This window comes from Peromyscus eremicus, chromosome 7 (genome assembly GCF_949786415.1).
Source record: "Peromyscus eremicus chromosome 7, PerEre_H2_v1, whole genome shotgun sequence".
NCBI lineage: Eukaryota > Metazoa > Chordata > Mammalia > Rodentia > Cricetidae > Peromyscus > Peromyscus eremicus.
Window position 1 is genome coordinate 116,966,433 of NC_081422.1, and position 20,414 is coordinate 116,986,846.

The following is a 20,414-nucleotide window of genomic DNA, read 5'->3' on the forward strand; positions in this document are numbered from 1 at the left end:
TGGGGTAGAGGCAAAAAGTGGACAAATTCCAGTCCTGGCTGCAGCTTCATGTCTCAGTGTGTTTTCTGTCTCCTACTTCTCACCTGCAAGTTTCTAGATCTTTCCTGCCATCCCCCTCTCTCCTCCAAGACTGCCATCTCTGGATTGAGAAGGTCATTTCCCAGGAAGTTGCATTCAAAGCCTCTGTCCCCCGGTGGGACCCATGCCTGGTCACCTCTATGAGCAGAACAAAGGGTGTGGGATGGGGTGATATCTCAAGCTCTACCACCAGACCCTGGTACACCTTGAAGAGCAGTTCTGGAAAGTGACGGCCCCTGTGACATAACAAACTACTGTTCGCTGTGGGACAGACTGGGAAGATAAGAATAGGTGGCACTTAGCACCAGCTAGTAGTGAAGTGCCACAAAGTAAAGTAAAGGCCAGCTTCAGTGGAGGCAGAGGGAGAGAAGCTGGCTGGGTTCCTTAGATAACGCCACACAGGCCTCCTCACTATAAAGTTAAGGCAGCATCCTTTATGGAGCATACCTTCTGTTCTAGGTACCAAGAGCCTGTTGAATAACATGACCTTGAAAGCCTTCTCATAGCCTGAAGCATCAGCATTCATCATCTCCCAGTTTCCAGAGGTTGAAGACAAAAGCACAAAGAGGTTATTCAAGGTAAATAAATAAAGAGCTTGTTCACGGTATACATTCTGTTCTCCATGGATATGTCTGCTCTTGCCCTGGTACCCTGGGCTTTTGGCCCATGAGACACTGGAGGAAATTTATGCTTTTCAGGAGGAAATTTATGCTTTTCAGGTCCCTCTTTTGCATAGACCAAGAGACTAAACACAGTCCCTGGGCCAAGGAGAGAAGCTTCTCTCCTTTCCGTTTGAAATGATGAACCGCTTAGTTTTACATAATCGATGCACATGGTCCTAAATTCTGATGCTGCAAGAAGAAATAGAAAAGTAAGTCACTTGCTAGTGTCCTTGGCCTGAAAGCACGGTGTAGAACCCTGCAGAGTGAGCCTACCCTGGCTGTTCTGTTGGGAAATATTATTTTAAAGTGTGTTGCATTTTTTTCTTACTGCTTTTGTTAAAATTCAAAGATGTGTTGATTAAATAAAATTAACCTGTAAGCAGGAGGCTGAGGCAGCAAGTAGCTGTCAGGAGGTGGTAGGAATGAACCATGAGTAGCAAGAGTTTTTTAAATGGGGACCAAGAGAAGGATGTGGGTTTTTTTGGAAGCTGCCAGCAAAGGGAGGAGGTTAGCTACTGGCTATTCAGCCTCTCTGAGCATGCAGAATTGCACCTAAACCATTGACTCATGAGTTCTTTAGATTTAGATAAGTTCCCTTAGTAGCTTTGCAAAAGTCAGTGCCTGTGGAAACAGAATCTCCTCAGGCTGCAGCCCTTGCTGTGGAAGCCCTTGCTTAAGGGTCAGCCATTGTAGATAATAAAAAACAGTTAACAACACTGTTCTTTTTTCAGTTCCAAAGCAATTTGGGACAAGTCTCAGCAGTTAAGATCTGCAGGTGCAGATTCCCAGCCTTTTGGTGCCAGAAAGCTCCCTGATATCCAGAGGGACAAGGGCCAGTGAGGGCCATTGCTGGTCCATGGACTGTGTGACTCAGAAGAAACTCAGTCCCTCTGGCAGCTTTCCAAGGACACAGCAGCAGTTACTAAATGTTGAGGCTTAAGAGGTCTTACTCCTGCTCTGGGGCTTTTGCTGCTGTGTCAAACCAGCTTTCACTAGAATTAACATAATTGAAAAAGTTACAAGTATGGGAAGATAGTTCAGTGGATAAAGTGCTTAACAAACGTGAAGACCTGAGTTCAGATCTCTAGAAACCATATAAAAGCTGGGTATGGCAGTGCATGTCTGTACCCCAGTGCTGGAGAGAATAGAGACAGTAAGATCCCTGAAATTTGCTGATTAGCCAGTCTCAGTGAAACAGTGAGCCCAGATCAGTGAGGAACCTTGTCTCCAAATAATAATGTGGTTAGGCTTTGTTGGACCCAAAGTCTGATGTCCCCAAAGACCACCAAGAGACCGATCCAAGTGTAAAAGCAGAGTCTTTAATTCAAGAGTTTAAACTCGGGCCCCTGTCCATCCGTCTCAGTGGTGGAGTGAGAGGGACCCCAAGCAGGAACAGGACAGGATTTTTATAGTGGTTAGGGTCAGGGGTCTAGGGGAATTCCAACTCTATATGGTTACAAGCTCAGGACTGGTGCTTACTTCAGGTTGGAGATGCTTGGTTTGAACTGATTGGAGAGTTGCAGCTGCAAGGAAATTGCCATATCCTCTAGCAGTTTATGCCATCGCATCTGTATCACGAGCAGACCCATTTCCTCTGACAGTTAGACTTCCCATTTTTATCTACAGGAAACTCATTCCCTCTGACAGCTATGGTATGCAATCTATAACAGCAGAAAACATCCCACAGGACATATCTGGTGCTCTGTTTAGTATGGCAATTATGTTCAATCGTATCCTTTAGGTTATGGCAGGAAATGTCTGGAACTCATTTTTGTATAGCTCCTAATTGTCTGGGTTTAGGGGCCGGGGGCAGCACATCCTCTGGTGGGTTTTTTGTTGTTTTTTTTTTTTTTTAGAATAATTTGTTCAAGGGCCTGCTGCCCCGTCTGACTCTTCTCTAAGGTGGCTGCAGCCCTGTCATCTTCTCAGGCTTGACAGCTGCTCAGCAGCTAATAACACTTGCTGTTCTTGCAGAGGATCTGAGTTTGGTTCCTACCACCCACACTTGGCAGCTCACTACCACCTATAACTCCAGCTCCAGGGGATCCAACATCCTTTTCTGGCCTTCATGGTCACCTGTACCACATGTGTACATTCACATACACACATATGTGCGTAAAATAAAAATTTTAAAAGGTGGAAAATTTTATAATGCAACACCTGATATTAACCTCTGGCCTCCAGACATATGTACACAAGCAAGTGTAACCTGCACATAACATGTCCAGGTGAGTGTACCTACATACACATGTACACATAAATACAAACCCAATCAAACAAAAGACCTTATAGGTACCCCTAAGGAAAGCAGAGGGTGGATGCCCACAAGGCACACCTCTGGGCATGTTTAGACCAGTAATTCCACAGTAAGGCCTGTGGTTCTTCCTGTAGACACATGATAAGGATGAATAACCTGTGTGAAAGCCTTTCTGTGCAGCACTGAAAGGAAGGAGCTGCTGTTTAACTGTGGGAAGAATGATTGGCTTAGCCACATATGGACAGCAAAGTCTCCAGCACCTCCAAGACCTCACTACAGATTCAGAACACAATGGAATGTGTATTCCATACTGTCTTCTCAGTGGACACAGCATATCTGCTAAGGCCTAAAAGAGAGTAGCAATTGATAGCTGGGGACACTGGAGAAATCTTGAATTGTTTGTGCAGTATATGTTCAAATTATAAACAAAAATAAAAATATTAGTCATCCCTTGTTTAAAATAAATAAAGCCATGAAATAAGTAAAGATCTTCCCAGCTTTGCTAGAGGTCACAGGATCCTGGCTTTTGGTAGCCTATTCCTGGGGTCATGGGAGATACATGGCGCCATTCTCTGTGATCCTTCCTTTGAAGTTAGCTCATCTTGTCTCCTGATTTCCTCCTAGGGCTGATATGGAAGACGATTAAAGTTTTATTGTTTTTGATTGATATGGTCCTCAAGCCTCACCCCTTGGCAGCCACTGCAAGGTCACATCTACCCCAGGACCACATAAAAAAGGCCACATCCTGCTCTGAGAATTACTCTGGCAGTGCTGTTGGCATCAGACTGGAGTCTGACAGGGCTGCAGAGAGAGACAGTGGGACCATGGACATCAGGAAGGGTGAGTGAGTACAATCTGCACAGTGGCACCTTGGCCTGCTGAGCACCTGTTGCTGCCCAGCCCTCTCATCCAGCCACTTGCCCAGGGTGCCTGGGCCATTGTCCTCCTGCCTAATCCATGGCTTGCTGTCTTATTCATTGAAGAAAGCCAACTTTCAGATACACAATAATCAGATTCCCCAAACAATTGCAAGAATAATGCCTGTTCACTTTCACTCATGCTCCCTCATGCTGACCACATTTAGTTTTTCATATGAGTCTGTTAGAGCCTTCTGTGAGCTGGCATCAAGCATTATGCAGCCTCTTTCTGGATGCAGAGCCATGGTTTGGGCAAGGAATGACTACTTTAGACCTCTGCAAAGGGGTGTAGTTTGAGTGACATTGAATGAAAAACATGATTCTTCATAGTCCCTAGGCCACTTCGATTCTTCAGATGATTGAATGCTTGTCCACATTCAGAGGAGGAGTATAGCAGGGCCAGGGGCTTGGTAAAGGCTGTGTATGCTGGTCAGGGAGATGGTTGAGGTTGAAGTTTGCTATACACTGGTTAGCAGTGTGGCTTTGGGTTTTCTCAGCCATCATAAAAGACAAGTCTGTGAAAGTGCTTTGCAAATGACTAAGGACAACTGTCGGCTTGTTCATGTCAATTTGACAGAGGCTAGAGTCATTTGAGAGGAGGGAACTACAACTGAAAAAATGTTTCCATCAAATCAGCTGTAGGCAGGCCTGTAAGGCATTTTCTTAATTAATGATTGATGGGGGAAGGGTCCAGCCCATTGTGGATGGTGCCTTCCCTGGTCAAGTGGTCTTGGGTTCTCTAAGAAGGCAGGTTGAACAAGTCATGAGGAACAAGCCAGTAAACAGCTCTTCTCCATGGCCTCTACATCAGCTTTTGCCCCCAGGTTCCTGTCTGGTTTAAGTTCCTGCCTTGGCTTCCCTCAGTGGACTATGACTGGGATCTGCAAGCCAAATAAACCCTTCCCTCCCCAAGTTGCTTTGGTCATGGTGTTTCATCATAGCAATAGAAACCCTACTAAGGGGCTGGAGAGATGGCTCAGCGGTTAAGAGCACTGGTTGCTCTTCTGGAGGACTTGGGTTCAATTGCCACTACTCACATGGCAGCTCACAGCTGTCTGTAACTCTAGTTCCAGGGAATTGAACAGATATACATACAGGCAAAATACCAATGCACATAAAATGAAAACAAGTAAATTATTGAAAGAAAGAAAGAAAAAAGAAAGAAAGAAAGAAAGAAAGGAAGGAAGGAAGGAAGGAAGGAAGGAAAAAGAAACCCTAACTAAGACAACAGCATGAAAAAGGATGTAGTTTCCTGGCCCAGCCGGCATGTGAGGGGAGAAATCCTCAGAAAAATGGCCAAAGACTACAAGTTCAGGGTTACCAATGATGGAGTATTGTGAGGAGGGCCTAATGCATTTGAGATGTCCTTTTTGATGACTGAGGACTTTTCAGAATGGGTGAGAGAATGAATCATTTCTTTAGGAACAAAAGAATCACAAACAAAACAAGTAATAACTGGTCATTGCAAAAATTAACCCTGTCCCACCCATGGCTCCAGCCCCTTCTCCAGAGGTGGCCAGGACAAAGTGTCTGTTTCAGCAGTTGTGTCTGCAGCAATGGATGCTTGTTTGTCGTAGTAGCAGGTTTATTGCCAGGTGACACTCACTTTCTCACCACCCCAGTAGACCTTGTCCTTTCCATGCTACTCTCTTTGTGGATGGTGTGCACTCCCTGCTGCTGCACCTGGCCTACAGTCAGGACAAATCTCTGTCACTCGCCAGTCCCACAGCCACTCAGACCCAACCAAGTAAACACAGAGACTTATATTGCTTACAAACTGTATGGCCATGGCAGGCTTCTTGCTAACTGTTCTTATATCTTAAATTAATCCATTTCTATAAATCTATACCTTGCCACGAGGCTCGTGGCTTACCGGCATCTTCACATGCTGCTTGTCATGGCGGCGGCTGGCAGTGTCTCCCTCTGCCTTCCTCTTCTCTCAATTTTCCTCTCCTTTAGTCCCGCCTATACTTCCTGCCTGGCCACTGGCCAATCAGTGTTTTATTTATTGACCAATCAGAGCACATACAGACCATCCCACAGCAGCACCTCTCTTCCTAGAGCTCCCATTGTCCCTGCACACTGGGCCCTCTCACCCACTCACACATCTCTAACTCACTTCCATGTTGACTTCTGTTTGTCGAGATTGAGTCATGCTCCCAGTCTGTTTCCTAGATCACAGTTCTAGATATGTGTATGCTGTTTAAACTTGTTTGCTGGGTTTTTAAGAGAGAGAGGAAGAGGGAGGGAGGGAAGGAGGGAGAGAGGGAGAGGGCTATTACACACATGTGAAGTCACAGGCAACTTACAGGACCCTGTTCTCTCTTCCCATCATGAGGGTTCTGAGGTTGGAACTCAGGTCATTAGGCTTGGAAGGAAGCACCTTTAGCCACTGAGGCACCTTGCCAGCCCTTTACTTTTTTTTTTTTTAGTTTTTATTTGTGTGTGTGTGTGTGTGTGTGTGTGTGTGTGTGTGTGTGTGTGTGCCTGGTGCCCATAGAAGGCAGAAGAATATGTTGGATCCCCTGGAACTGGAGTTATAGGCAGTTGTGAGCTGCCATGTTGGTGTTGGGAATTGAACCATAGTCTTCTGCAAAAGCAGCCAGTGCTCTTAACCGCTGAGCCATCTCTCCAGCTGCCTTCACTGTGTATTTAGTTTCAATAACTTTTATTTTTAGAAGTTATTTTAAATCTGTCTGGTTAATATTTCTCTAACTTTTATTTTATTTTGTTTTGCTTTATTTTATTATATATATATATGTGTGTGTGTGTGTGTGTGTGTGTGTGTGTGTGTGTGTGTGTATAGTGTTTTGCCTACATGTATGTCTGTGCACTACTTGTGTGTCTGGTGACCAAGAAGGGCAGAAGAGGGCATCTGATCCCCTGGGACTGGAGTTACAGATGGTTGTGAACCACCATGTGGGTGCTGAGAATCGAACCTGAGTCCTTAGAAGAGCAAGAAGCACTCTTAACGGCTGAGCCATCTCTCCAACTCCCCCTCCCACAACTTTTTAAATTTCTTATGTCCCTAGAAGTTTTTTACTTATCTATTTCATAGTCCAAAGCATCTAATTTATTTTCTTTTGGAGTGGAAGTGAGACACATTTGGGACTCTCACTTTGGCAGCCCAGGCTGTCCTGGAACTCACTTCGGCAGCCCAGGCTGGCCTCACCCTTGTGCCGGCCACCTTAGTGCAGAGATTACTGGAGGAGCTGCTACCTGCTGTAAGCTTTGATTTCTTCGGAAAGAATACTTGTGCAAATTTTTTGCAGTGGATAATTCTGTTTTTAAATCTGCAAATTCATCTGTGGAAATCCTGTAAAAACCTGGCTGAAAATGAGTTCGTTTGATGAGAATTAACATGTGTTCTCTAAATCAGTGACAACTCTTTGGCATGTGTACCTAGGGCAACAGTTTGCACTCCCATTTGGAGGGGCCCAGCCCTCTGCAGGAAGAGGTAATATTTAGAATGCTTAACAATTGCTGTGTTCAGTGGATCTCCTATGCCCATAGCAGTTCTATACAGACTCCAGGAATGCCTGCTGGAAGCTGGTGGTAGCCTCGGCGGACCATGAACACAGTTAGTTAGGGTTTCTATCGCTGTGATAAAACACCGTGACTGAAAGCAACTTAGGAAGAAAAGTGTTTATTTCAGCCAACAGCTCTCAGGTCGTACTCCTGTCATTCATGGAAGTCAGGGCAGGAACTCTGAGACAAGAGCTGATGCAGAGGCATGGAGGAATGCTGCTTACCGGCTTGCTCCTTGTGGTTACCCATCCTGCCTTCTTATAGCACCCAAGCTAACTGCCTAGGAGTGTCACTGCCCACAGTCAGTTGGGACCTCCCACATCAATCACTGGTCAACAAAGCATCAAATCTGGGACTCATGATCCTTTGAGCTCCATAGGGCTTGACAAATCTACTTCCCTGTCTACCATCCATCACACGTATGGCTTGTTACTAGGCTCAGGCCAGCTCCACTCCACAGCTGCTGCTGCTTTTGGTGGCTTTCCCATGTATTGGCATCTCTAAATTGCTCTGGTCTCCAGTGTAACTGTGCTGAACTTTTACCAATAGCCTCTCCTGGGCTCTCTTCATGGAATCTAACCCTGCCACATGGCCCAAGCCTCAGCTTCTCTCCACGACCCCTTCAATTCTTGGGTTGTCACTGCTCCTGAGACTACATCTTTGCTAGTGGCCTGTCCTGGCCTTCTGCTGCGGCATGCCTCAGCTGAGCTCTATGACCATTTCATGCCTTTAAAACCAGTATCACCCGGGAGACTCTTAACTATTAGATTCCGCTGCCAGCATGAGGTGCAGCTGTGGCCCCCTGTGGGCCACAGGTTCTGTATACTGACCCTGAGTGCTGCTGACTGACTTGCTCCCGGTGGCTTGCTCAGCCTGCCTTCTTATAACACCCAGGACCACCAGCCCAGGGATGTCACTGCACACAGTGACCTGGGACCGCTCACATCAATCATCAATCTAGAAAATGCAGGCTTGTCCACAGGCCAATCTAGTGGGAGCATTTCTCAATTGAGGTTCGGTCTTCCAAAATGACTCTAACACGTTTCAAATTGACATAAAACTAGCCAGCACACACAGGATGGCATATGGTTATACTCATGGCTGTGATTTCTTATGGTACAAGGTACAATAGCCATCAAAGAGAGAAGGAGTCTGTGATAATACCAGAAAGTTCATTGGGGTCACACAGTATGTGGTCCATTAGTCCCATGACACGTGGTAACAGTTATCTGTTAGAAAGTTCATTAGGGAATCAATGCCTTGAGTGTTCACTGTGGTTAGTCATGTAGCCTCCACAGAGCATGTGCCGAAGAAATCGTGTGTTTGTGCAAACTAGGTAGTGTGCACCCTGGGGTTCTCTAGAGGACCAGGACCGCTATAATGAATGTATTTTAAAAGGATATTTATTACATTGGCTTATGTAGATAGCGATTTTCACATTGGGGAGGTTGAAAACCCAATATCTGCTCAGTCCAGGAGACTAGATGTCTCACCATCCCAGGCTAGCTTTCGAGGCCTGGAGGATTCCCAGACAGTTATTGGTATTCAGTCCATGTCAGAAAGCCAAAGAAGCTGGGTTCTTTTGTCAGCTTAGAATGGTGGCAGCAGCTTAAAAATGTCAACAGAGTAGATGAGTTTGCCAGCATGACCTGAAAGTAAGTAGTTTCCCCTTAGACCGCTTTTATCTGGCTGTCACTGGAAAGTACCACCCACATTTACAGTGGGTCTTTCTCACCTCAAACAATACGATTAAAAACAAACAAAACAAACAAAAAACCAAACAAAAAAAACCACCCTGGGTGGTGGTGGTGGTGATGCCACTCTTTTGATCCCAGCACTCTGGAAGCAGAGGCAGTTGGATCCCTGTGAGTTTGAGACCATCCTGGTCTACAGACTGGGCTGACAGGAATGGGGAGTAGCCAAGGGCTGCTCCTCTCCTCCTTCTCTCCAGCATCCATGCACCAGTTTACAAGCTGGGAAGATGAGCAATGGGGGCACCACCTAACTGCTATTACTACAAGTGCTTGACAGGGTTATGACTTCCATCTCTCAGCTCAACCCCCTGTAATCCTGTGAGGCCAGTATGCACGCACCCACTTTATAGGTAGGAAACCAAATCTCAGATTATTATGGCCTGCAGGGATACGACAGGGGACCCCTCTTCTCTTCCCTGAACTGTCAGAGTTAGGAATCAACCCTGTGTCTTCCCACATACTGTGTGCTAACAGCGCTGGTGATTTACTCTGTGAACATGGAGAAAAAGGAGAATGCTGCCGCCCACCACACATTGGATTTCCAGACCAATAAGCTTGTGCTCAGACGTGGACAGTTATTCAACATAAAGGTGATACTAAACAGACCTCTCCATCCTAAGGACGAACTGAAGCTGACGTTTATTGTTAGAGGTGAGGCCTCAGCCCCAGCAGCAGGATGAAGGGTGGGACCACAAGGCTTATGAGTGTGCAATGGTCAAGAGTGGTTTTGCTCCCTAAGCCTTAGCTTCCCCATGCTGAGAATGGACTGGGAACTGGGTTAATCACTCTGGCACAGTGGATGACACCCTTGGCCGATCAGTGGAGATAGCCAGGGAAGGGTCAGAATGGACAGAGGCCAACCCGTAAGGTAGCTGTTCTAGAGGGATCTGGAAGACATTCTGTAGATGAATCACAGGACTGTTTGCTGACACTGTAGCTCTGTGGGGTTGAGGCAAACCATAATAGTTATCAAAAGTACCACATTTGAGGGCCTAAGGAGGTAGTCTGGTCAGTGAAGTGCTTGTCATACACAAGCATGAGGACCTGAGGTTAGGTCTCTAGCACCTATGTCAAAGCCAAGCAGTATGGTGCATATTTGGTGGAGCTGTAGACAGGCTGGTCCCTAGAGCTCACTGACCAATCAGCTTGGGCTAATTGGTGAGCTCTGGAATGAGTGAGAGACTTTGTCTCAAAAAAAAAAAAAAGGTGGGGGGGCTGGAGAGATGGCTCAATTCCCAGCAACTACATGGTGGCTCATAACCATCTCTAGTGGGATCTGATGTCCTCTTCTGGCATAAAGGCATACATGCAGATACAGCATTCATATACATAAAACAAACAAACAAACAAACAAAAACAAAGTAGAGAATGACTGAGGAAGACATTCAGTGTTGACCTATGACATCCGCACACACATTTACCCACACACTGCAGTTTGGCAGGAGGATCATTAGTTTAATGCATGTTGTAGTGACTATACTGGCCAGGGCTAAACAGTTTAACAAAGAAGATAGAGATGTGCAAGAGAGGACTGGGGCTCTGGAGTTATAGGTAAGGATGTAGAAAGGAGATGGGGTAGCCTTGACTAATTTGAGCAGACAGTGCAACTTAGATAGCCAAGGTGGAATAAGACCATGATCCCCATCAAGGCAAAGGGACCACCTACCAATTGAGGACTGCAGTCCAGTGACTTGGTGAGTGGGGATAGATGGCCATCCTGGGGTTGGTGTCAAGACTCACTTCCATGTTGGTGTTTCCAGGATCAAAAGTGCCATCCTTGGTGGAGCTTGATCCGATGACATCCTTCCGTTCTAAGGGCTGGCAAGTGAAAATTGCCAAACAGTCCGGCGAAGAGGTGAGGGCCACAGTGTCGGGTTATTGGCTGGTGGCTTCTGGATGGTTCCCTGTCTCAACTGAGTAGTTCCTATTTATCCATTCCTTGCTTTCTAGTGTATAATGCTGCTTACCACCAGTAGCCATGGCTCTGGGTACCTCAGCTTCTTGTTTACCCATAGCACACAGTAGCTCTGACTAGCCAGATTCTGCATAACTCTTGTTCCACATTTATGTTCACTGGAGGAAATGAACAGAGGAAAATGAGTAAGAATAACCCATCAGGGCCAGGCATGATGGTGCACACCTTTATTCCCAGCACTTGTGGAAGACAGAGGCAGGCAGATCTCTGTGAATTCCCTGCCAGCCTGGTCTATATAGTGAGTCCCAGGAGAGCCAGGGCTATAGAGAGAGACCTTGACTCATAGAGAGATGGAGAGAGACAGAGAGAGAGACAGAAAGAGAGACAGAGAAGGAGGAGGAGGAAGAAGAGAAGGAAGAAGAGAAGAGGAGAGAAGGGAAGGGGAGGGGAAGAGAGAGGAGGGGAGGGGAAGGGAGGGGAGGAGAGGGGAGGAAAGGGGAGGAGAGAAGAAATAACAATAGTTTTTCTTACAAATGCAGTTGGTGATTCTTCCCTCCAGGCTTTTTGTTTAAACTCAGAAGCAGATGGAAGCATCTCCTTTTCTGAACAGAATGTGATGACACTAGTGTTCCTTTTGGTTAGGTTGCCAGCCCAGCATGTAGCCTGCTCAAGTGTGTGGGCTTGGGATGGCTTCTTTGACATTCTTTGTAACCCTGCCTTCCCAGTGCTGGAAAGTCTACCTACCATCACCCTCTCCTAGCTAGATCTTTGAGCTAGTTTATGGCCACTTCCTTTGGACGTAGCCTACAGATTCCATTGCTAAGTTAATTCCAAGATTTAAAAAGGTAATGATCTTCAGGTTTTCTGGAAGCAGAATTTGCAGCTGACAAATGAGTGAGTGGACTCTGTTTTCATCCCCTCCCCCATGTGCCTCTCTTTTTCCGTTCTTTCTGGCCAGAACCAGGGCTCCAATTCCTACTTTGCAGCAGCATTTTGTGTTTCTCACGTATTCATGACAGACTCTCTAGGAGAAGGCCTTTGGCTCAGTCTCCTTCTCTAGGAACCTCAGTTTTGGTTATGGAGCTGGTGGGAATGGGATAGGGGATGGGCTAGCTTTCTTCACTCAAAAGGTGTTGCTAAATATTTTTTGTTTAAAATTGTTTATTTTTTATAGCACCCATGAAGGAAGTGAGTCTTTAATACCCATGGAAAGGTTTTTTAAAAATATATAATTCTTTATTTTTAATCGTGTGTGTGTGTGTGTGTGTGTGTGTGTGTGTGTGTGTATGTGTGCACACACGTGCGCGCGCGCGCCACTGATATGTATATGTGAGTCAGGTGCCCAAGACACTGGATCTCCTAGAGTTGGAGTTAAAGGGAGTTGTGAGCTGCCTGACATGGGTGCTGGGAATTGAACTTGGGTCCTCTGCAAGAGCAGTGCAGTTCTTTAACTGATGAGCCAATGAGCCATCTCTCTAGCCTGTTTTTTTTAAACATGTGAGCACATGTGTAGGACCCTGTACAGGTCAGGGTGTCTGACATTACCTATACCATGGAAGGGTGGGCTTCCTGTGTTGCTTGATAATAAAGGATGGCGAGGATTCTAGTCTGTGCTGGGATACAACAGGAAAGACCTTCCTTACTAGCCTAGAGCTCTGCCAGCTGAGTCATGGGGAATGGGACTTTGTCCCAGCTGTCCTGTTGATGCTCAGGAACACTTACTCGTGAAACAGCCCCTAATCAAGGTAGCCAAACGCCACTGTAGGTTGAGAGGGGACATTGTGCCTTCTCAGAGGCTCACTCTCCTTACTGCCTTGTGTATGTGTTGCTCATTTAATTCCCACAACCACCAAGGGAGATGGAGAAGGAGTTAGCAAGCTTTCAAGCAAGGAAACTGATGCACATGAGAAATTAAGAAAGTAGCCAACACCATTCAGCTAGCAAAAGACAAAGCTAGCGATGGACCTGGCAGCCATTGTTCCTAGAATATACCTTTTTTTTTTAAAGTTTTTACTTATTATGTATACAGTGTTCTATCTGCGTACATGCCTGCAAGTCAGAAGAGGGCATCAGATCGCATTACAGATGGTTGTGAGCCACCATATGGTTGCTGGGAATTGAACTCAGGACCCCTGGAAGAACAGCCAGTGCTCTTAACCTCTGAGCCTTCTCTCTAGTCCCTAGACTATACCTTCTAATAACAAGTATCTCATAGATTTGAAAAACCCTGGGTTGTGTGTAATGATGGGAAATAAAATTCTTAGTACAACTATAGGTGCAATAGTATCTATGTCTTAATTTTCTTCCCAGCCACTAACTACCCTAAAGCACTGGATGGCAGCCTGGGTGCCCTTGCAGATGCTTGAGGCACTACAGAGCTGGAATATGATCTAGGATTTCCAGCATGCTAGGCAAGTGCTCTACTGCTGAGCAGCACACATACCCTGCAGAGAACAGGAGCTGACATTTTCTTTGCCTCTTGAAGTCCTGGGTGCTAGATCAGGCTCCTTATATCACAGCCATAGAGTCTGCCTTATGATCTGGGAGGTAGCACCATCTGCATGCAGGAGTGAAGGGAATAAAGCTTGGGATAAAATGCACCTATGAACTGCAAACCCAAGTTTATCTGCCACTTTGGGAAACCTTCTAGACCTCCCTGCCTTGTGGATTGCATCTTTTCCCATTGGGGTACTCCTGGTCACTGGGCTGACCCTAGAAAGGATGATTTGTCAGGACTGTTGATTCTTCTGGGAGGCTTCATAGGATTTAGAGCTGAGTCAGGGAAGAAAGTGTCCACCATGTCTTGTGTTTCATGTAGGTCAAACTGGCTATCATCAGTGCTGCCGATGCTGTAGTGGGAAGGTACAAACTGCGTGTGAATGAATATAAAGTTGGAGAATTCTTCCTTCTCTTCAATCCATGGTGTGCAGGTAACTCAGAATTCAGCTCTGCTATGGAGTGTGTCCCCTCCACTGGCAGGTCTTATGTGACTGAACAAAGAGTGCCCGTGCTTGTACCCAGTTTGCTCTCAAACTAGCTGAGGACTTGCCCCAGGCACAGTTAGTGCACGCCCAGAAGATCCTCTGGTGGCCAAGCGCATGCGTGCATGTCTCTTCTCCATTTCAGGTTATCTTCACTGCTTTGCCAAACCCAGCTAGCTTCCGCTTCCAGCCCTGCTCAGAGGCTGCTGGGAGCCACAAGTGACTCCTCTCATCTTCACACTTGGCTACCTTTGAGCCTGTATACAAACATCACTCATTTTTTTAATTTTAAATTTTTATTTTTTTAATTTAATTTTATTTTTCTCATTTTAATTAGTTCTTTGAGAGCTTTGTACAATCTGTTTTGATGATATTCACCCTCCTCCCCCAACTTCCTCCAGATCCACACACTCTTCCCTATCTACCCAAAGTGTCCTCCTTTTCAAAATTCTTCAGCCTTGTTCCAAAAACACTGGAGCAGAGACACTTCAGACAAGCTCTGCTCTGATCTTTTCTTACATTTGCCCTGCAGCCTTTTTGTTTGTTTTAATTTTTCAACGTGTGTGTGTGTGTGTGTGTGTGTGTGTGTGCGCGCGCGTGTGTGTGACTTGTCGACTCAGGCCATCAACCCTGATGGTAAATAGCCACCTCACCCACACAGCCACCCTAGTCTTTCTTGACATGACACTGATGGTCTAGGGTAGTGGTTCTCAACCTGTGGGTCATGACCCCTCTGGGGGATCACATCAGATATTTAAATTATGATTCATAACAGTAGCAAAATTACAGTTATGAAGTAGCAACAAAATGATTTTATGGTTAGGAGTCACCACGACACAAGGTACTGTATTCAAGGGTTATAGCATTAGAAAAGTTGAGAGCCACTGCTTTAGGGGAACAAGCTCCTCTTCTCTTTAACAGAAAAATCCTAATTTTTGTGATTTGTCTGGTGATTTATCATTCTTAGATTCAAGCCACATGCTCCTACCTGGAATATTATGTGAATTATGTTGAAAATCATCTGGAGGCATACCATATATCCTTGTTCCTTAACTGGGAAACATTAAACTTGCATCATTTGATCTAGGTATTATCCGAATTCCCTTATGTCATGATGATGTTTCCTTTCATAGCTAGTAAGCAGCTTATGTGGAAACACTTTACAACCATGTCAATATGTACTCCTCATCAGAATTTGCCACTTCTGAATTTTGCCTGATCCAAGTCTTCAGTGGGATGTTATGCAGATTTTTCAGCCTCAGCCCTCCATCCACTCTTAGCAGATGGACCCTGGCATTCTCTTGTTTCAAGAGCTCACTCCCAATCCATATTCATCCATCCATCCATCCATCCATCCATCCATCCATCCATCCACCTACTCACTCATATTTATCATTAATCTGTCCATCCACAGCATCCATCTATCCACATCCATTATCCATCCATCCATGATCTGCATCCACCCATATCCATTCGTCCACATCTGTCTATCCACAAACACCTACATCCCTACATACCCATCCCTCCCTCCCTCCCTCCCTCCCTCCCTCCATCCATCCATCCACCCACCCATCCATCATCTCTGTGAACTTATGGGTTCTCTCTCCTTTTCAATTTATTAATTTTATTTTATGTGTATGAGTGTTTTGTTTGACTGTGTACCACGTGAGTGTCTGGTACCTGGGGAGATCAGAAGAGGGTATTGGACCCTCTGGAACTGGAGTTATGGATAGCTGTAAGCCACTGCATGAATACTGGAAATGGAACCTGGGTCCTCTGTAAGAATGAGTGCTTTTAACCACTGAGCCATCTCTCCCAGCCTCTGGATTCTCTCTTTTATTAATGGTTTATGATTTAGATTTCATCATAATTTTCCTTATGTTCAAATTTCTCCACATTTTTCCAGGTGAAAGAGCTTTACACGTAGCTCAGGATGTCCTTTTGGAAGTTCTTTGTATTTTTGTTTTTGTTTTTTTTTTGACAGAGTTTCTCTATGTAGCCATGGCTATTCTAGAACTCTCAATGTAGACTAGGCTGGCCTCAAACTCATAGAGACCCACCTGCCTCTGCCTCCCAAGTGCTGGTGTCAAAGGCACGAGCCACTACATCTGGCTGTTTGTATTTTCAATGTATTACTGTGATCCTCCCTGCTTCCTATACCCATTCCCCCAACATTTGTTGTCCCAACTCTATGGTATACCTGCCTCTATCTCAGGAGTAGTCAATAACCCATGTTTGTGGTCTTGCTCCAGATGACAACGTTTACATGCCTAGTGAGGAGGATCGGGCAGAGTACATCCTTAATGATTCCGGCTACATTTACATGGGTTTTGCCAAACAAATTAAAGAGAAGCCCTGGACCTTTGGTCAGGTAATAGATTGTCTTCTTGTGGCTGCACCATGCATATTTCTTTCTTAGGGGTTATCAAACAAAGGCTGTGGAGCAAAGTGGGTTCACTTCAGCTGAAAAACTAGACTTACAAGTGTGAGACTGGCCTGAGAGGACTAAGCTCCACAGACCCCACAGGAGAAGCGGTTTGAGCCAGAGGCCCCTTGCTCAGAGCCCAACAGTGCCTTTCTTATCCTCTGCTCTGTCTGATCCCTGCATTTATCCAGCAACCATTTAACAAGTCCTTATGAAGATGCCTGGTGACGGTGTGACCAGGAGACATTTAGAAAACTTGGGTGCAGAGGTTCTGATGGTAGAATGATAGGTGTCTTTGTGCAGCTATGAGAAGAGTGACACAAGTGGACACAAGTGTGGTGGCTAACAAGTCACTGTGTCAGCATCATGGCATCAGAAACTGCCAGTCTTCCCCACGAACTTCACAGAAAAAAATACTCTTCAACACTGCCTCCTATCCCTGGGCTCTGACATATAGGATACAACAGAGGAGGAACGATGGAGGGGTGACTTCCAGTCAGCAGGGTGTTTGCTTTGTGGGCAGCATGGTGTATCAGGTTGTCCTGTGGCTGGAAGGCCAAGACAGCAGTAGAAAAGGGGTAGGAGTCAGTTGACAGAAAAAGGAAACTGCCAGGATGAAGATCCTGGGAGATTTTGCTGGAATCTTAGGTGAGTCACTCCTCTCAGAAATCACTCAAAACGATGCTGCTTTCCAAACCATTGCTCTTGTTTGAGCCTTGTTTTGCTGTCTTTCCCATTGGGTTACAACATGACCAACACACATCACTTCCATGGACAAACGTAGACCATGTTACCTTATGGGATGTTCATTGTATCTTAGTAAAACTGCTTAAACATGATTTAAAAAGTAGCTCAGGCCTGGACTGAGCTGGATACTGCTGGCCTAGCTTGTGTGAGGCCCTGGTTCGATCCCTAGTAATGCTTACCACAAAAGACTTAGAAAATATATAGGCCAGGTTTGGTGGCACATGCCTGTGATATAAACACAAGAGAGAGTGAATCTGAAGCCAGTATAGGGCAAATAGAAAGATATGGTCTCAATACACCTGCATGAACCAGGCATAGTGGCCCAAGCCTTTAATCCCAGCACTCAGGAGGCAGAGGCAGGCAGATCTCTATGAGAATAGAGCCAGCCTGTTCTATATAGCAAGTTACAGGACAGACAAGGCTACATAGACCCTGTCTCAACAAAACAACAAAAACAAAAAGACCTACAACAAACATCAGCAAATGGGGAGGAGGAAGAACAGAAAAGATACTACAGTACATAAAACAGAATGTCAGTTTTCCTTGGTGATGACTTTACAGTTTAGAGCATTTCATTCTTTTAAATATTTGTTTGACATTTATTATGTGTGTGTGCACTCTAAGTGTTACAGCTCTGAGGGGAAAGGCGTCCCCAATGGAGGTATTACAACTCTTGGGGGAAGGCTTCCTAATGCAAGTGTTACAGCTCTGAAGGGAAAAGTATCCTGGCAATCGGGAACCAAGAAATACCACAAAGTCACACCACACAATAAACCTCACACAAGAGATTTATTGGGAGAGACACAAGAGGGTGGCTGTCTCTGCTCAGCCGAGCAGCAGCGGGACACTGAGGAGACAGGCTTATATAGGGTTTCTTGGGGGTGAAGTTTTCCAGGGTGGAGATTTCCAGGGTGAAGATTGGTGGGATTTCAAGCCAAGCCCAGAGATTGATGGGTTTTGAGACTCAGGTATTAGTGAGTCTTGGTAGGTTTTCAAACCTGGAAGTGGGCTCAGACTGTTTACCCTGCATGCACACATGCCACAGTGTGTGTGTGGAGGTCAGGACCATTTTCAAGAGTCATTTCTTTCTTTCCATGGGGTGGAACCTGAGGATCAAACCAGGTGCTTTTACCACTAAACCAACCTCCCTGCCCTATACTTAATTTAAATGTATTTATTTATCTTGTGTGTATTTTGCCTTGTCTGTGCACTGTGTGCTTGCCTGGTGCCTGTGGAGGCCAGAAGAGGGCACTGGATCTCCTGGAACTGGTTATGAGCCACCATGTCAGCACTAGGAATTGAATCTGGGTCCTCTGCAAGAGCAACAAGTACTCTTAACCACTGAACCATCTCCCCACCACCCCGTATTTATTTTTTTATTACTAATACTAACCAAGTTGAGATAATATTCCTTGTACACAGCTTGGCAGCTTGTTTCATTTATTTAACTTGATTACGAAGGAATTACCCTCATGGTACTAAGGCCTCTTTGTGTATTTCTTTATATGTGTGTGTATTTTCCCCACTGAACCATCTCCCCAGGCCCTGTGTTCGTCTTTTCAATAGCTGTGCCCTGTGAACCTTTGGATGCACTTAACTGTCGTCATGCGTCTGACTGTCTAGTGGCTTCTACTGTGGAATGTGGAGGTTCTTTGAGGGGACTGTGGGCAAGTTCTCTTACTTGGGAGATGAGTTATCCTTCAAGGCAATGCAAATTAGATGGGGTGGGTTGGTGTCTGACACGGGGCAGAATCTTGATGTCTCTTTCTCCATCTCCATGACAGTTTGAAAAGCACGTTCTGAACTGCTGCTTCTCCCTGTTGGAACAACTGGAGCATGGTGACATGCAGAGCCCGGTATATGTGTCCAGGAGCATTTGCACTATGGTATGTGGAGAGGCCAGACTCTACATCTGGGCTCCTACAAGTCTATAATCAACACCTGCTCAGCTGATGTAGGTTTTCCTGCAAACAGTAAGCTGCTCTCCATTAAACACACAGGGAGCTGTGGCTGAGCAGTTAAAACTACCAAGGAATGTATTGCTTGTCATTGTCCTTCTGAGCACAAGCTCTCCCATTTGAGTTCAAAAGGCCAACATTGCCACTTCTAAGTTGACCTTAGGAAAGTGACTTTTCCAGTCTACAAGATGGTGTAAATATTCAAGGTCCTCCCTCTCCCTTCCCTGTAAGCCTGGCTGCAGCTGGGATAAACATTGGCATGAGTGCAGTACATAAAAATTTGTTGACTAAATTCAAAAGCAATGTCAGTTTCCTTAGCAGCAACATACCAAATAAGTAGTCCTGATTTGCAAGCCAAGGCAAACATAGGTTCTTTTATTTCAATCCTATTAATATTAATTCTTAGATTACACATCACATAGTAAATATATCTACATGTATGAATGTATGTATGTATGTATGAATGATTGTATGTATGAATGTATGTATGTTTGTATGAATGTATGTATGTATGTATGTATGTATGTATGTACAGATGTAAGTTATAGAATGGTCACAAAAGGGTCAAAGAAGCTGCAGCAGAATCCGAGGAGTTTGAAGAGACCTGAGAGGCAAAAGAAGCTGATAGGGTGCATGAAGGTTCTCTGCCAGGCTTCTGGTGTGTGTGTGTGTGTGTGTGTGTGTGTGTGTGTGTGTGTGTATGTGTGTGTGTGAGCTAACTCTGCTGAAGATCTATTGGAAAGTGTAGTAGAGTAAAGCTGTGGGATTTCAGGATTGAACCAAGCCTTAGGGTCAAGTAAGGCTGTAGAAATGAGGCATGGAACAATGGAGGTATTGGGTGACGTGCAGGACAGGGTCCTGACTGACAGCAATTGAAGCAGCCATATTGGCAGTGGGGATAGAGCTGAGCAGAGACCCTTGGGACAATCAGTTCCCTTGACAATAACAGATGCTCAGATGACAGGTTGCTATTATGTTAGCTGTCCTTCACTTCAGGGTCCAGATGAAGGTGTGTGGTAAGGTATTGGGTCTGACTTTCCTGTTACGATTTAAGATGCCTATGTGCTCTTATGGTTTAATTTACTTTGATACATTTGTAAGCTGATTCCTTTTTACTGTTAGGCATGTCATGTATCAGTCTGTACCTCATAGGTATACTGACAAGTAGTGTCTATGTGCCTGAATGTCATCC

General features: G+C 45.3%; 1 protein-coding gene across 2 annotated transcripts in view; it reads left to right on the forward strand.

Moving 5' to 3' along the window:
• Window positions 1–20,414, forward strand: part of Tgm4 (transglutaminase 4) — a 54,460-nt gene that overhangs the window by 13,635 nt on the left and 20,411 nt on the right. The window contains exons 1-8 of one of the 2 annotated variants that reach the window (XM_059268997.1): window positions 1–152; window positions 538–656; window positions 3,622–3,837; window positions 9,671–9,847; window positions 10,957–11,051; window positions 13,930–14,041; window positions 16,345–16,463; window positions 19,049–19,150. The exon at window positions 1–152 is cut by the window's left edge and continues 237 nt beyond it. In XM_059268997.1, the coding sequence (XP_059124980.1) occupies window positions 3,666–3,837; window positions 9,671–9,847; window positions 10,957–11,051; window positions 13,930–14,041; window positions 16,345–16,463; window positions 19,049–19,150 (777 nt within the window). In that variant the 5' untranslated portion in view covers window positions 1–152; window positions 538–656; window positions 3,622–3,665. The remainder of the gene's footprint in view (window positions 153–537; window positions 657–3,621; window positions 3,838–9,670; window positions 9,848–10,956; window positions 11,052–13,929; window positions 14,042–16,344; window positions 16,464–19,048; window positions 19,151–20,414) is intronic. The other variant, XM_059268996.1, reaches the window with a different exon arrangement.